At 45.7% G+C, this 16,705-nt stretch overlaps 1 protein-coding gene across 1 annotated transcript in view; it reads right to left on the bottom strand.

The window, feature by feature from the left end:
* Nucleotides 1-16,705, bottom strand: part of gli3 (GLI family zinc finger 3) — a gene marked incomplete at both ends in the record, with an annotated part of 70,067 nt that overhangs the window by 24,820 nt on the left and 28,542 nt on the right. The window contains one exon of the mRNA XM_079181697.1: nt 14,433-14,538. Coding sequence (XP_079037823.1) covers nt 14,433-14,538 — 106 coding nt within the window. The remainder of the gene's footprint in view (nt 1-14,432; nt 14,539-16,705) is intronic.

Here is a 16,705-nt window from a genome sequence, read left to right on the forward strand (position 1 = left end):
AGGGAGCGTGTGAAGATATGGACTATGAATTGGGAGGGAAAGGCGGACAGAGAGGACTTAAGAGAAAGGGAGGTAAAAAAAAGAGGTCTCCGGGGGGTGCAGAGCCAGGTGTGAGGGGATTTGAGTCGGACAGCAGAGAGATGGATGGTTTTTGGGGGAGTGCGGCGTGCGTCTCGGTGCTCGTGAAAGAAAAAAGGCGAGAGAGTGTCCGATCCTCGGCGCTCAGCTGCTCTCTGCAGGGCCGTGATCGTCTTAGCATCTGCCAGCGTGCATTAATCAACATGACGAAAGGAAGTAATCTGGCAGCGTGTGTGCAGGAATGTTCGCCCTGTGTGCGCGCCGAGTAGGTGTGCGCGCCAGAGAAGTGGCGTCTTAGTTACACCTGATTTAAGATTTACATCAAAGCCGTACCGCAGGCTTGTCTCTGCCTTACCAGAGAGGGAAAAAAAACAAACTTCTTCACTCCTCTACTTCCCTTCGTAGGTTCATAATTCCTATTAACCCTCAAAGAAGACAAACAGGGCACAAGGAAAGGCTGAGCTCCTGACATATGGAAGCCATTTCCTTTCACGTGGCCCCGCTTAAACCAGCCAGCGCCTCTTTAGGATATCGCATGTTTACACGGGGCGGTCTGTCGTCTTATTGCACCGGATGAATACACACTTGCCAAGTGTAAATATGCCCCCAAAAGATTTTGAGGTTTCATGGGCGGGTGTGCATTTGTGTAAACAGGCCTTGAATCTTTGTTTGGAACAAGGTCATATCAACACTAATAATTTATGTTGGGGCGAAAGCTGCAGTAGAAACACACAGTTGCGGCGAAGGTCGATGACTTCACTACGGACAGAAGGTATCATTGTGGCCACAGCAGTCAGACCTCGTGGTATTGACACAGCGGTCTGCTAAAACAGGGGGCCGTGCTTTTTGAGAAATACTTTTAGCCCGGGCACGAAATGGTTGCGCATGAAATGGAATCGAAATGTGTGCTTCACAGAAGGGTATACAGGAAATTGGGGAGTCTAAATCCAATAATCCAGCAACTGTGTATGTTCATAGACCGTCGGTTTCTCATGAACAGCTGCTGGAGTGGTCCAAGGCAGAGATTTGAACAAAAGGAAAAACAGCTTGAGAAGTCACGATACTGACCAAGTCCACCTTGAGAAACAGCTATCAACGATCACCAAGACAAGACCTCTCTATCCTCCACTTTGCAAAAGGAAGCCATAGAAATGGAAAGTTAGGCTTTCATTTTGGAAAACACTAACATTGCACCCACTAATAGTAATAATACTCTCATTGTGTTTACAACAACCAGGTAAACACATGTATATACAACATGTATATTGTTGCTATAGATGCTATTAAATGCTTTAACCTCTGGTTTTTATCTTGGTGAATTAAAAGTTGATTAGATGAAGGTGATGTTTCACACTTTTCCACATTGTGAAAAGTATGCTGCTCATGCATTTCAAACATGAAAACAGTGTGTAGCAGTCTTAGTTATTATATTAAGATTAAGGTAAAGATATCTTTCGCTGTGATTTTAGGCCCTTTTCACAGCAGCCATTTCAACATGTCATCGCAGGGTGAACACAGGTGTAATTGATTGAATTCATTATGATCCCACTCTAACTGAGTGTGTGACAGCCATTCCAATGAGCCAGCATGCACGAAACCAGGGCCCTGGCCCACCTAAATGCACCAGGGCCGTAATTAATTAAAGTAATTAATTACACCTGCGTTTACCCTGCAATGACATGTTGAAATTGTTGTGTGGTAAACAGCACGAAAAGGTCCCGGCAACTCGGTCGGTTTTCTCGGACACAAAAACAACTCACTCGCTATAAATGGGAACTTCCATTCTATACATTTATTGGCGGTCAAGAGTCCTGTGTTTGTTTGACTCCACGTCTTTGTGGTTTTCCCTCCTTTTCTCTGTGTCGTATTAGTCTCGTCAGCCTCGCTCCGTTCCCATTGTTTCAACCACCAATCAGCTTTCAGCCCGCCCTCACGTCTTCCCACCTGTGTCTTGTTTTTCTGATTCGTTTTTGAGTATTTATAGTCCTGTCTTTCCACTGTCGTCTGCATTTGGCTCCTTCGTGCCTGTGCTGCTCTCTGGAAGTGACTAATAGTCACAAATGCAAAACGAAGCACCTTTGGTAAAAGAAGTCCTTTGTTGACAAAACCCTGCTGTTGCAGCCAGGTTGCATTATATTTCAAGGTGATTTTGTACGGGAATGATGTACAACATATGTCCCCACGTGTGTGATGTATACATGAAGAAGAGGTCGGACAAAAATGCAACCTATGTAGACCCATCTGTCTTGACACATCGCCCCTGTGGCTGCGAGGGGCTGAGTGAGTGGGAACTAAGGGTTTTGGAGGGAACTGGGATCAGTCGGGTGTCGGGTCCTCTCCTGACCGAGGCTGACAGCATCACACAGCCATTCCCCCCCCTCCAACCTCAGCTCCACCTCATAGAAACCCGTGCCCCCACCCAGCCACAGCACAAGGCTGCCACCGCTATGAAAGCCTATACCAGAGAGGAGGAAGAGAGGGGCTCCTGACAGCGGAAACAGAAGCACTTTAAAGCTCCAAACCCTTTCACCGAGATCAAAGGGCCACAGGAACAGAGCCAGCTGAGACCCAAGGAGAGAGGAAAGGGAGCTGAGACAAGGGGAGAGAGAGAAGACAGACGGACTGAGAGACAGACACAAACAGAGGAAGGCTGATCTATATTCTGGGTTTCTAATGATTCAACGGGAACGTCTTCATTAAGTTCTGCCACTGAAGTCCATTCCAATGACTTCATTTTCCACATTAGTGATGACAATAATAGCAGCAGTTAAAATACATTTCTGCTTTGGCAAAAATGAAGAAACAAAAGGTGGATAGGTATTAAAAAAACATATTTTTCCAACCCGAGCCAACAATTTCCAACCCCCTTCCTTTTGAAAATACTCCAATGTGGAAACATGGTGTGATGCAGATGGCAAATAAAAGATGATTGCTGTGTCATAAATCTTTCAGAAACACGACTGCCAGCGATGTTGAGAAGCCAACTTTCTTTAACCTTCAACTCTTGATTGTTAATTTTGTTTTTCTATATAAGCTGTAAAAAAATACAGGAGTTGCCACTGGCATATTTTTTCAGTTTCTAATGTCAAAATAGGCTAGAGATTATAATCCTGACAGCCCAAAATTACCATTAACCGAGGTTGGCTTACTCAAGCTTTCAAGCGCATGCCATGGTCTTCATCAGCAGATGGAGTTTGTTCAGTGGTCGTGGAGCTGAACACTTTAAAGAGTAGCTAAACCCCAGAGTTTTGTGCCTCTGGGAATTAAAAAAGTCCCTCCAGAACATGAAAAAAGAACATGTGCAGGGCTGTGAGGGCGGCTAAGAAACACGCCCAGTCGCATTTATAGTCCTCATTTCACTGGACTTGAAATGAAGCCATCAGCACATCTGGTGAATCAGGGTTATTGACTGATTATCTGGTGGTACAACGTGCTTTCCTAAGCTAAACTTGCATTCTCTCTACTGGACATTGTGATCATGAGTTTATGGTCTCAATCTCTAGTTTCAAGTCTTCTTCAATACAGCATGATGTTCATTTAGTAAATGATGGTCCATTTTAGAGTAAAAATAGACCATAAGGCAGCGGATGCTTTAGGGCGGGGCTATCTTGTGATTGACAGGTCGCTACCAGAGCCGTATACGGTGCTGATAAAGCATCTGCACCGTGGCGTCACTCCTCCGCAGCCCAAATATGGTCACTGCTGTTCACTGGTTGCAAAAATCCAGGAACGGCGACGGCCAAAATCCAAGATGACAACGGCCCAAAATGCAGAACTCAATGCTTCAAAACCGCAGTCCATAAACCAATCACTTGAAATATACAGTCTATGGTCGTAACCTCTTAACTATCGGCTATAAATGGAGCTCGCTTGAATGCCATTATCGTCTTGGCATTTCACTGCAGGCATCCAACTTTTAGATTTTTAGATGTACAAAAACACAGAGGATGCAGTTACTATATTTGAAGCTTTCACAAGTAAGCACCTTAACAGATCAGACGTCGCAGAGATCTAATCTGCGGAGCTGCATATTTGAAATGAACTTCAAAAAGAGCCCAATGGGTATATTTCCGGAACTCGTCCGTTAACAGTCTCTGCTTTTCCTCTTCCCCTCCTGGCTGGCCAGAGCAGACGGCGGGCCTGGCATGGCACAGGGAGGTTGCCAGGCGTTCAGTGTAGCTATGTCCCCCCCCCCCATCCTGGAGCCGCGAGGGCTCTGTGTGACCCCCTGACATCAAAGGACCTGGGTGGGTTCAGGGAGGTGGGCTTTCTATTCACGGTCACATCAAGCAGGATCCCCTTCTCTCTGCGGGATACTTCTGGAGGCGTGCCAGACATTCCCGTACACTGCAGAGTCAGTTCACACACTGTCCAGTTGAATACCCGCGACTCCCCCTCAGCTCCTCAGTCTCCCCCCCCCCCCCCTGTGTGTTTCGGTCACACTCACATTGTCTACATATAAGCACACAGAACATCCCCGTGGGCACATATCACTTCCACGCTGCTGGAGTGATAACATGTGTTCATCAACAGGAGCCAGCGAGTGTGACAAGCTCGCAGTCATAACAAACGGGTCCAGGTGTCAAGAGGATCTGGTTATGACTGCTGCCGTGAGCCGTGAACACATTCACGGTGTGTCACACATTTAAAAAAAACGCTTTTTGTTTAAGATCAAGGCTCCTCAGCACTCCTTCCACTTCAACCAAGTCATGGGATTGTGGTTTTTTTTTATCAAAAACGACACATCTTCTCACCGCTCGCTCTGGTTCCAAATTACGACCGAACGCAATCATCGTGATGAAAAGTTGATGTTTGGCTTTGCCACGCAGCAGGAGTTTTTTTTTCTTCTTTTTTTTTTTCTTCTTCTTCTTTTTCTTCCCAACCATTTTTTTCCCCACTCTGCAATTAAATGTAATTTCAGCCATCGAGATAAGAATGGCGACCAAAACGAATCAACAGAGTGTACAGCGAGGGAATGAAAACATGAAAGTGAAATTACACAAAATGAGGCTGCCTTTTTTTCCTGTAATTTCAAGGGGGCTGGGAAAAGAAACTGTTTTTTTTTTGTTCCTTTTTGTGTCCCTCCCATGCATGATTTAGCCTTTTTCATTTTACAAACAGAGCGATTGTTTTGCATCGGCCTTTCCACATTCATCTCCTCTTTTTTATCTTGATTGCTGCTTTTCTTTTTCTTTTTCCAAAGTAAGTGGAATTAGTGCTGTTCTCAGTCAGTGTTTGGAGTTCCTCTGGCATGCCCCGGGCTACAGAGAAGACAGGAGAGGGGACTCCTGGGTGTTGAAGTGTTAAACTTGAGAAAACAGAGAGGAAGCATATCTATCTTCTCTCTTCCTCTCAACTAACGTCTCGATGGCCCCGATGCCTTTACACAGAAACTCAGCTGACGCCTGCAGCTAAACAGGGTTCAGGGTTCCACACCCCACCGCCTCCGCTACCCCGACAACTGTAGGTAACGAGCGCGCGGGTCCGCGTGCGTGCAGCCCCATCTCAGGTGAGGAAGACTGAGTGTGGCCCAGGGCTGCCCACCCCCCCCCCCCCCCCCCCCCCCCCCCCAATTCAACACGTCACGCTGGGCTGCTGAAATGAGCAGCCGCACGGATGGGCCTGAGCAAATCACAAACAATACACAACGCTACAAGACAGCAGAGACACACTGCTGGAGATGGTTAATCCTTCAGACAGAGATCTGAGGTGGAACAACAGAAGAAGAAGAAAAGGGAGGGGGAGGGAGGGAGAGCTACACAGAGGGAGGAGAGCAGGAGCATCAGGTACGAGAAACAAGAATATATGTTTCTTTCTCTGCGCTGAAAATCTCCTTTTCTCAGAATGAAATCCATCACGTTTTCCTAATACATACTTCTTGTAGAGGAGGGGAAGGAGAGAAAATCCGGACAGAAGAAAGGCAAGTGCTGGTGGGAAAGTGAAAAGACACAGCCTACTTTATTCTGGCCATTTCATCCATCTTGTTGGACTAATAAAATGTCATGTGGAGTTCCTTGATATTTAATCATGAAGGGGGCTGAGTGCGTGGTGGTGCCAAGCTTGGGCTTGATGAAGCTTTGGGAGGCTTAAACACAGACCTGTGTACATTTTTGGATTTACCCAGAGGAGGATGTTTCACAAACCGGCTACATAAGTGACACAAAACTGATATGAATGGGAGGGAATTCCTAATAAGCCTGCTGTGGGAAACATTTAGTGTGTCTCAGCTTTATTCAATCCATTTTAAATAAGCAAATGTAGCAAAATCACTCACACACACACACAGACGATTGACGTGCAACAAAAAGTGCGGTCACCCTGCAGCTGCGTGCATGACCGCACATATTTGTGCTGTTAAAAAAAAACACACCCCACGAGCCGACCCCTTGTCAAAAAGAGAAAGTGAAGCATCATGGGGGACAGAGGGTGGTTTAATTTTTGGCAACCACACTATCAGATGAAATGGACGCTGCATCTGATAAGGGAAATAACGAAAGGGCCGAGAGAATAGAATCGCTTTATGTGATATAAATTAATTTGCATTGGTGGGGTGGGGGGTGTAAAAGGAGTGTGACTTAGATAAACAAATGGAAAAAAGGGAGGAGAGGAGGTGCAGAAACTGTAAGGGAGGCAATGAACTCATTTCCTCTTACATTAAACGTGTCTTTAGCTGGACTTCAGCTGGGCTCGGGGGCATGTGTTCATATTTTACAATGTTGCATTTAGTTGTTTTTTTTAAATCACATATTGAAGGCTTGACTAGGAAAGATGGAGAGAAGGAGGAAAGGAAAGGGAGGGATGAAGGGAGGATGGAAAATGAGGAGAGCTGGAGAGGATTTATGACCCTGTTCCCCCGGTCTCGTTACTCGCTGTAACTGGCCCCCAGAGTGGGATCACGGGGTCTGGAGCCCACAGCCCGGAGATCAGAGTAATGGAAATTCCACATTTCTACACTGCTACAGCATGAAGTCTGTAGGGCAAAGTAAAAGAAATAAAAAAAAAAAGCAGAGAACTGACTCAGAGTCAAGAGCTAAAATTGATAATTGTGCCATTAGGTAAGGAGCAAAGTATTTCCTCTCTGAAATCAGCATTTCCTCCGACATTAATGAGGCTAGTTTCTATTTGTCGGGCAGCGAGGTCAGCAGCTGCGTGAGGTTGTGGAGATGATGTGAGGCGGCGTGCCGCCAGCGCTGCGTGGGTAATATCTCTAATAGCTCCCCGCCAATGAGAGGAGGGTCTTCTGCAAAGCCAATTAAGAACCGGCACGGCCCATAAAAGTGACGGCTCGCCACACCCATCGAGTAAGATCCCGAACCCACTGAAGACAGCGTGTGCACTTTATGAGTCTAATACATCGTGCAGATTACATGTTGTTGAGTGTTGCTGCCCATGGTATTTGGAATCAGAACTGGAAAAGATGAGTCCACTAATTAAATAGACGATTGACATAAAATGAATCAGCAACTATTTGCATTAATTGTTGCAGACGTTTTTCAAGCTAAACTGCAGAACTTTGTCTGGTTCCAGCTGCTGCAACGTGAGGATTTATTACTTTTCTTATCGTTGGAAACGGACTATTTTTGCATTTTTAAAAAAAGCATTATGAATACGTCACCGTGGGCTCTGGGAAAAAGTGATTTGCCATTTTTCACTTTACACGACCGACACTTTATAGACGGAATGATTAATCACGAAAATAACAGTCAGATTAATAAAATAATAATTAGGTCCAGCCCTATGTATTAATCCATATTATAATTATTTAAACAATTATTTAGCAAACCATACATTATTAAATATCTGAGATCTGAACTGTAAGAAGTTTACTAATTAAAAAAAAAAAAGGAAAATGTATTTAATATTTACAAGAAAAATAAACGGTGGAGGATCGCAAACAAAAAACCACAGTGAAATAAATAAACTGGCGCTCAAACACTGATGAGAAAAAAATATTTCAAACGAGCGTGTGTGTCAGCATGGAGGCACTCACACACGCGCACCCACACACACACATACGCACACACACACACACACATTAGCGCAGAGCTGTTGGCACCTGCCTGTTATCTCTTCCCCTCAGACCTGGTTTTCCATTGTGCTTCCATGGGAGAGCTACAAATTGAGATCTCAAACATGAAGAGGGGGCAAATGACTTGAGTAGAGAAAATCAAATCCACTAATGTGTTACATGTGCAAATTCACAGGCCTCGTATTAGAGATTAATGTATCCCCTCTTTTATCCGAATGTACCTTTTTTTTCAAAGACATGTATAATGGAGCCTAAAATTAAATGTAACCAAAGGACTAACACTGAGGAAATAACAATGAACAGGAGATATATGTTGAGTGAATAATCGGATGGGATTTGCATGAAAAAAAAAAAGTGTTATGTAAGGAATCATTTGTAGATTAGAAACACTATGAATTTGCATCTTTAGTTGAGATTACTATTATATTAAACCATTTAGCAAGGAGCAAAATAAAACACTGACGGCGGCAGGAGCAGCCTCGGTGTAGGTAATCCTAGCCTGGTAAGTAGTTTTTGGAACATGTCTTAACAGATCTCCACGGGTAATGACTCAACCCTAAAACCTTTACAGGTCTTGTCAAATGTCTGCTGTGCCAAACTCTTTTTTTCCCCCCCTCTCAACCTGCTGGATCCATCATTCTCAAAATACACAGGTGCCTTCAAAATATCATGGTCCTGTGCAGAGGCTGAATATAAAAAAGACTACACTGCCCATTTAGGCTTCTGAAACTGGTGTATTACAAAAAAAATAGATATACTGTAACTTCAATCTGCCCACATTTCTGCTTAGGCATTTATCTCCTTTCTCTCTAAATCCTGAAATTGCCTCAGAAGAAGAAAAAAAAAGGGGGGGGGGGGGCGGTACTTTCCCCCCTCTTCGCACATTTTCACAGTGGTGCACAACTTTCTTTCTTCCCCTTTTTTTTTTTTTTTCCCTCCAGTGAAAATTGAAGAGGCTTTATGTCAAATACGGCTAAAGCCAGCCTCTCCATATCAAACAACGCAGCGCGAAAATTACTGTGGCGATGATAAGGCTGCCAGATAGAGAGGGAGAGGAGAGCGGGGGGGGTGGGAGAGAAACTGAAAGGAAGTGACTCTACTCAATTATACTGCAAAATTGGTATGACTGAATATTTTTCATTCAGGTGACTGATAGTATCAGTGAAACTGCAATGCAGATAAATAAAGGAGCCTTCTGTCAAGAATAAACACCATTAATCATGAAGCCAGCTACTGCGTGACCGCCTGTCCCCCCGACTTACTCCATAGAGAAAGTATTAAAGAGGGGGGAGGATATGGGGGAGGGGGGGGGGGAGTGAAACCAGTGACTGCACCAGAGAGGGGTGACCTATGAAGTCACACAGAACGGGTTTTGGACAGTTCCAGGGGAGGATGAAAAAGTGGCCTTCGTCTCTCTCCCCTGCTCTCCGGTGACAGCGGCCATATCTGGACACAAATTATCAGATGCGATTATGAAATAATCATCAATTCTTAATGTAATTTATGGCTCCTGTTCCACATTCTGTTATTGTCTAGACGATATTCAAATGTGAATATTAACAGCGACAGACTGTGGTTTCTATTCTTTTTTTTTTTTTACGACAAGATAAAAACAATAAAATATTATAGAGTTACAAATTCCAGTGTTTGACTAAAAATGAGTACAAATTGTGTTGAAGTTGGCCTGAAACCTTAAATGAGGCCTTAACAATGCAAAGTCAAACCACACCATATGTGTGATGAAGCTGCACACTTCCAGAACATGTCTCCTCTAGCTTCTATAAAAGCTACAGTAGACCCTTTTGTCTTTCCATTGTTTTGCATTATGTGTGTGTGTGTGTGTGTGTGTGTGTGTGTGTGTGCCTGTATTGCAATGCTCGGCCTCGTCCCATCTGGAAGGAGGTGTTGAGATAAGACCGCGGTCTTTATGCTAAGCAACACGCCGCTCCTCTGTGCCCAGATTGGGCGCTCCGACAACAGTTTATGTAAATAACAAAACAACACGGCGCACATCTTATAAAATAAAAAAAAGAGAAAAAAAAGCACCCTCTCTCCGCCAAAGGCAGAGGACAGCGATGGGGAAGAGCTGGTGTACGGAAACTGTGTGAAATTGGTGAGAATGTCGGGTGCCTACAGAGAATAAGGTCGGTAGGTTGACGAGGTGATTCCCTTGCTTTTTGGTACGATCTTTACATTAAATGATGCAACAGCTCACACAGCCGCAAAGTCAATTAAATCCCTCCTGCGTCTTGGTTTCAGAGCTGAGGTTTGCGCTGCGATGACAGAGACGTGCAGCAGCTCTCTCTCTCTCCCCCGGTGCCTCCAGAATACCTTCCAGTCAGGCCGCAGCCCGCAGCTGAATAAACACACTCCTGAATGAAATAACCACACACACACACACACAACCTCACAGCCCCCACCTGCACTCTCCCTCCACACTGACAGAACATACAGTCCATGACTTTATTCATGAGTCACACTCAGAAGTTCTATTTCTGAACTTTTTTTTGGGGCGGGGGCCATCTTTGAGTTTTAGATTATCGCTTTTGTTAAACACATTAAATCCTTGATGCAGTTCTGTAGATCATTTCAGAACAGAAACATATATATATATATATATATATATATATATCCAGTATATAATGATATATATAGTGTTTTGGTATATAAAAAGTGAAGACTGGATTATAAATGTATGTTTTACTTTCCCTCCTTAGATAAATGTAAATCTTGTGGTTCGAAGTGAAACGTTTGTTCAAAAGTTCAGATGCTTCCGCAAATACGTTCAATCTTGTTGTATTGTATAGATAAGTATTTCATTAGAAATCCACAATAAAAATAAAAAAAAAGTCAAAGCTCAAGGCTTTCTATTTGCTGTACAACTTTACAAACTCCTATATGGACTCTCTTATTGACTAATTCTTTCCTAAATCCACATACGATAGCTGTGCAAAAGGTTGGGAGTCAATTGCTTATCCCATCAGAATGTTTTGTTGTTTTAGTGGCCCCATTCACAGCACGAGGGCCCGGGACTCCAGAGTAAACCCCGACGCTGATAATTGACTTGTGTCGAATACCTCTGTTTGTTCTGAGCGGTCTCCGGGTGACCGAGAGCCGGCGCTGAGCCGCATGAGAGGCCTGTTTTGTTTTGTGTACCGTGGTCAGGCAATAAAGCTGCAATGAAAGGAGCGGTCTCTTCTCTTGGCCCCCGGCCCCCCCCCCCCCCCCCCCCCCCCAAAAAAAAACTCCCATTAAGCCAGTCCCGCACAATGGAGGTGGCAGAGGGGACCAGAGCTCCCATGGAGAGCCTGCTCTTCACCGATCAATGTGTTTATTTAAGCAGGAAGCATCTTCTCTGGAGCACGAAGGGCTCTTTCTCCTTTTAGGTCGAGACTGAAGGGTCAGATGTTTCCAGACCAGAGGCCAGCGGATGAAAACGCACAGGAGAGACTTTCGCTGGTCCTGGATCAGAACAGGACATTCAGGTTTTTGCTTAAGTTGTGAGGTTGTGGAAACGCAGAAGCAGCTTGTTGTTAGTTGGCATTGGTTTCATTTTAAACTGGGGTTGTTGAAACTCTCCTCCATGTGAATATACGAGCTCCTCAGCAAAGCAAGCATCCACAGGAAGAGACCCCCACCCCCCTCCTGACCCTGAGGCTTTAATATTGAATGGCACATTGGTGCCTTCCCCACAAGAATTCATAAACTAAACGATTAGCCTCTGTCTGTAATTGCGCTCTCCCTTGCCTAATAGGGGAGGTGAGGTAAAGAGGGAAAAAAACAAAGGACAGTTAATTTGTGATTTCCTCTGCTCATTTGAAGGCAAATTAAGTGTCAAGCAGCTAATATGGAGCATATTTCATTTTATGAGCTTTTAATTTAATTCTACCGCCTCGTATCGCTGGAGCCCGTTAGCTGCGCTGCTAACACTCGCTCCTCGCCTGAAAACGGGGCCCATAAATAAACATGTTTCAATTAGGCCCTTCACAGTAATAGGATATGATTCTGTTCATTTGCCGCGTACGGATGGTGGATGTGTCATTGTGGCGGAGAGGAAACAAGCTGCTGGGCGTTCAGCGGTGTTTTTCTGCGGACACGGACGCCCAGTGGTGACTGGCTTGCGTGCGTGGCAGGGGGGAAGCTGGCTGGATTGATGGAACTGCCGCGGGGCCAACCCAACTGTAATTACAGGCCGTAATGAGAGGCTGCATGGGGAAGTACTGCAATAATAGTCCCTGTGTACTTAGGCATATCTTTGAGAGGGCTAATAACGATTAATTCTGCTCACCGAGGAGAACTTGTCTTAAAACAATTCAATATTTCTCCATAAGCCGCCTCCTGTCCTCCATTTCCCTGAGGCGACAGCTATACGTTGACTGCCTCTATTGGCTCGGCCTGGTTACAAGCAGAGCTGAGTCCAATGCATCACTTTTAAATCCTCAGTTCACTTTTTGGCTGCAGTTCTACGGCCCTGAAGTTTGGCTGAAACTTGCACAAAGCTGAACCTGGAAGTGTAATTAACCGCAATTTTGCCGTCAGGTGGTTGGACCCAGCTGTAATAGCGCAACTGATGAGTGCTTCTTCCCGCTGAGGAATTCGGTGCCGCTTTTTTAATCAAGCAGGCAATATTGCTGCTTCCCTGCGCAAAGACTCCAAAGTAGTTGGGATGATTTCTGCATGAAACCCACGTACGTTCGCAGATAACGTGCGCGACAGCGAGTTTCACAGATTTAAATAAGGCTGGCCACTAAACAGCCGTCTTATAATAATGACAAATAGTTTCCCTCAGCACGGCGAGTCATATTAAACAGCTCTATGCTTAATGGCTTGGATAAATAGGCCATGAGTAGCATGGCAGAGCACGGCCGTGTTCCCACTGACAGCAAACCAAGCGCACAGATAACGCCTGTCCGGACAGAGTGACTGAAGACACCGGCGCCGCGTAACTTCTCCCCCTTAATTCAATTCCCCGGCTCCATGTTGTCCCTCCACCCCCCTCCTCATTTCTTTCCTCCCCCTCCCTAACCTGTGCTCCACATCGTACCAAAGCACTCCTGACGGATAACAAGCCAGGCTGTTTGTTCAAGCCTATGTTGCCGGCGCGTGTTCGCCCCATTATCTCTGCATAAGCTAAATGCTAAATTATATTTGCCATTTTGTTTGCAGTGACACGGGGCATCAATCACCTCTCTTTTTTTTTTGTATTTCCTCGCCTCTCTCTCCCCCTCTTTTTTTCCCCCCCTGAGCAGGAGATGAGGGGTTGAGAGGTAGGGTGGGCCGGAGGTGGGGAGGCAGAGAGGGGAAGGGGGGGGTGGTACATAAAAAATTCATTACGCTTAGTGGCACATCAGCAAGGGAGAGATATGACTCCTGAGGAGGAGAAGTGGGGAGTTGATAATGATGAAGAATATCAAACATAATGCGGCCCAAGTAGCTGCCCCATCCAATTTGTCCTCGTCGCGCCGTGATCGCTTCCTCCGTGTCTGCGACGAGGAAACAAGCGCCGCAAGAGACGAGGAGGCATCTCCGAGTGGTACCCGCTCACCGGTCAGACGCGAGGAATACAAATGATGGAGAGGAGTAAAAGACAGAAAGAGTATCTCTGCAGAGTAATTTGTGCACGAGGGTATGTAAGTGAGCGAGCTGATGGAATGCTTTGAAGTCCTCTGCTGACCTGGACAGCGCCGTCAGAAGGGAAATACGAGACTACTGTAATAAGAACTTCCCCCTGCTTATAAATACTCACTGCTCTCTCTTACGAGGCATGACACCAGGTTTTACTCTACTTCGTATTTGATAGCCCGCACGTGCAACGTGATTGGATGAGGCGGGCTTGGTTAGCGGTGTACGGCTTGTGTGTGTCAGGAGCCCATCTGTGTCTGTCAGAGACGGGTAGATGTCAGCGGAGGCTTCCTCCTTCTCCTGACAGGGCTTGATCACTGCTCTTATGAGGATCGCATGCTCCCAGGCTCCCCACCCCCCCCCACCCCCCCCCCCCCCTCCCCTTCACCCTGCTCTCATTTCCGCGTCTCTGACACATGTTCATTTGCGTGTCTCTGACATGCGGATCATGTTGCTCACGTACAGGGGCCGTGGCCTTTGATCCTGAAAGGCAAAGAGAGGCGCCCAGCAGCCACGCATGAGGATGCTCCACGCCCACAGGCGGAAGGAAGTTTTCGGAGCATGATTTGTATCGCCATTAGGGGAGCGGGGAGCTCCCCAGTGATGCGTGTGATGCAGCTGAATCAATCGTGTTCTCAGGTACGATCGGCGGTATTTAGGTGTGTGTGTGTGTGTGTGTGTGTGAGCAGTTTGAGAGACTTACACATGAAGAGGGGGCACAGGAGAAGGGTCGTAGATGTAACGTCCCTGGGTATGTCTGTCGTCGATTGGCACAGGAGGATGGAAGGTGGGGAAGAACTGCGGCGCAGCTGTATAGAATAACAGGAAGAGACAGAGGAAAAATAAATATAAGACATTTTCTTTACACTTTGCAAGAGCCCTGGTTCCTCTAAAACATGACATTGGCATGTGACTGTATTCCCTCCTCAGCTCATCTAAATAGCAGCTGTAATGAAAGGCAGTGGATGATGGCTATCTTTCGGCAGACCCGCCCAAATGAGACCTCATCAAAAGCTGCACTGCTCCAAAATGTTCGCTGAGGAAGTCTTTTGCAAATGTCTCTAGGCTGCTAGGAACTCACAATAAAACAGCGACAAATAACCGTAAGAAAAGCAGCCAAATGGCATGTTCCTCCCTGTACCAAGCATAATATGGTTTTGCACAAAGGATAACGTCTAAGTACAACCGATGAAACGCACACAAACGAGAACAAAAACATCCTTTTTCCGTTTCAGTGTTTAGTCACAACTGCCAGAGAGAATCGAGAGGCTTCTTTTTTGTTCTCCCTCCAGATAAAACATTGAAACATTTGCATAATATCAGCTTCCAAGCCGTTCTCTATTTTTACCCCCGAAATTGCCACCAGTCCTGAATTCACATCTTTACGCGCTCATCGCCTAACCTTAACTGCACTCCGCACGACAATCTTTGAAAACTAAAGTTGGAATTTCGTGTTGCAACCGCGTGCATCCATTGTTGGACAAGTTGCAACGAGCAAACCGTGATTTTTGCTGAAACGCTGCCTACCTGAGGGTCGAGTTGTGAAACTGAAATGAGTAACACGCAACACTAGGGGTCCACAGAGCAACAATTCGCCTTTTCATCCACACACTATATGAACTCAATGCCAGAACACTTCTCTTTATTGCCTGTGACTGACACCATGGCCAAGTTGCGTATCACCACCCTGGGGCAAAGCATGTGTCGACATCTGCATACCTTCACGCAGCAAGTCTCTGAGGCTGCGAGCTATGTGTTTTTGTTTTTTTTTGTGCTTGTAAACATTTGCCAGCATGCGCCAAGAGGGCGGATGGCCAAACAGCGGGGTGCCCGACAGCTCTCCGAGTGTTGCTCCATGCCGAACGCAGCTGCATCGCTGGGCAACGCAGCAGGTGTTGATCCCCCAGAACGTCTCAGGTGTGCTTACCTCATCGCTAAGTCATTCTTTGGTGGTGGTGGTGGCTGCTGCTGCCGGCTTGAGCCGACACAGCTACAATCAAAAGGGGATCAGTTTGGGGTTGTTGGTAATCCTGCACTGTTAGAATGCGAGTCTTAATAAAGGTGCACGATACGGGAGTCGGAGCATCCGATTGCCTCTCTAGCGGACGGTAGGTGCTACACTTCTGCATGCACAAACATGCACTTAGAGCGTGCACGGCCGGCCCGGCTATGTCAACAAAGAACGGGGAAGCTCGGATAACAACACGCACAGAGAGAGAGAGCGACTTCATTCTCTGCTCAGATAGACAATACTCCACTACATCTTTACTCAGAAAATAGTTGTTTGCTGCTATATTAATGTTCTGAATTTAGTATTGTTCTTCCATAAAGTTGTGGGACTTTATGGAAGAAGCAGCAGGTAGCCAAGATAGCCCGACGTTTAGTCCCTCATGTGGATCTCCGAGTTAAAACCGAGACACGTGGGTGATGTAACCTGAGTAACATTCGAAGACGTTGGAAAGCTCGCTCTAGAGCCAAATACAACACTTTACATCTGTTTTCCCACGCTATAGAGGGCTCCCCATGATAAGAAAGTAGACTTTGACATGTTGGTGGAGTGTCCCTATAAGTCTACAACACTGGCTCCCTACAGCGTGCGTAAAGACAGCAACACCCACCCACCTGTAGCAAAGATAACATCCCTGTTAACAGTTAACCATATTTCCCTGTGTTGATGACCCAGAAAGCTGCTTTTTTTTTTTTCCATTCCTTGCTTGGCCCAATCTACTGAATGTGGATCTTTAGAGCTCTTGCAGGGGTGACAATGAATAGGGAATAACTTGTTTGGCTTTTCAGATGAGGAATCAAGAGAACAACTCTCCAAATTCACTTTATCCATATATTATTTACACATTACGCAATAGTGTAAAACTTTTTGAATGGGTTCTCTTCCTGTTCTCTTAATAGCAGAGATACAAAAAGACTCCTCCAAGCAGCTCTGGCAAATATCTGACCACTCAGCCTCTTGTCTGTTTG

Source organism: Pholis gunnellus (assembly GCF_910591455.1).
Source record: "Pholis gunnellus genome assembly, chromosome: 20".
Lineage (NCBI taxonomy): Eukaryota > Metazoa > Chordata > Actinopteri > Perciformes > Pholidae > Pholis > Pholis gunnellus.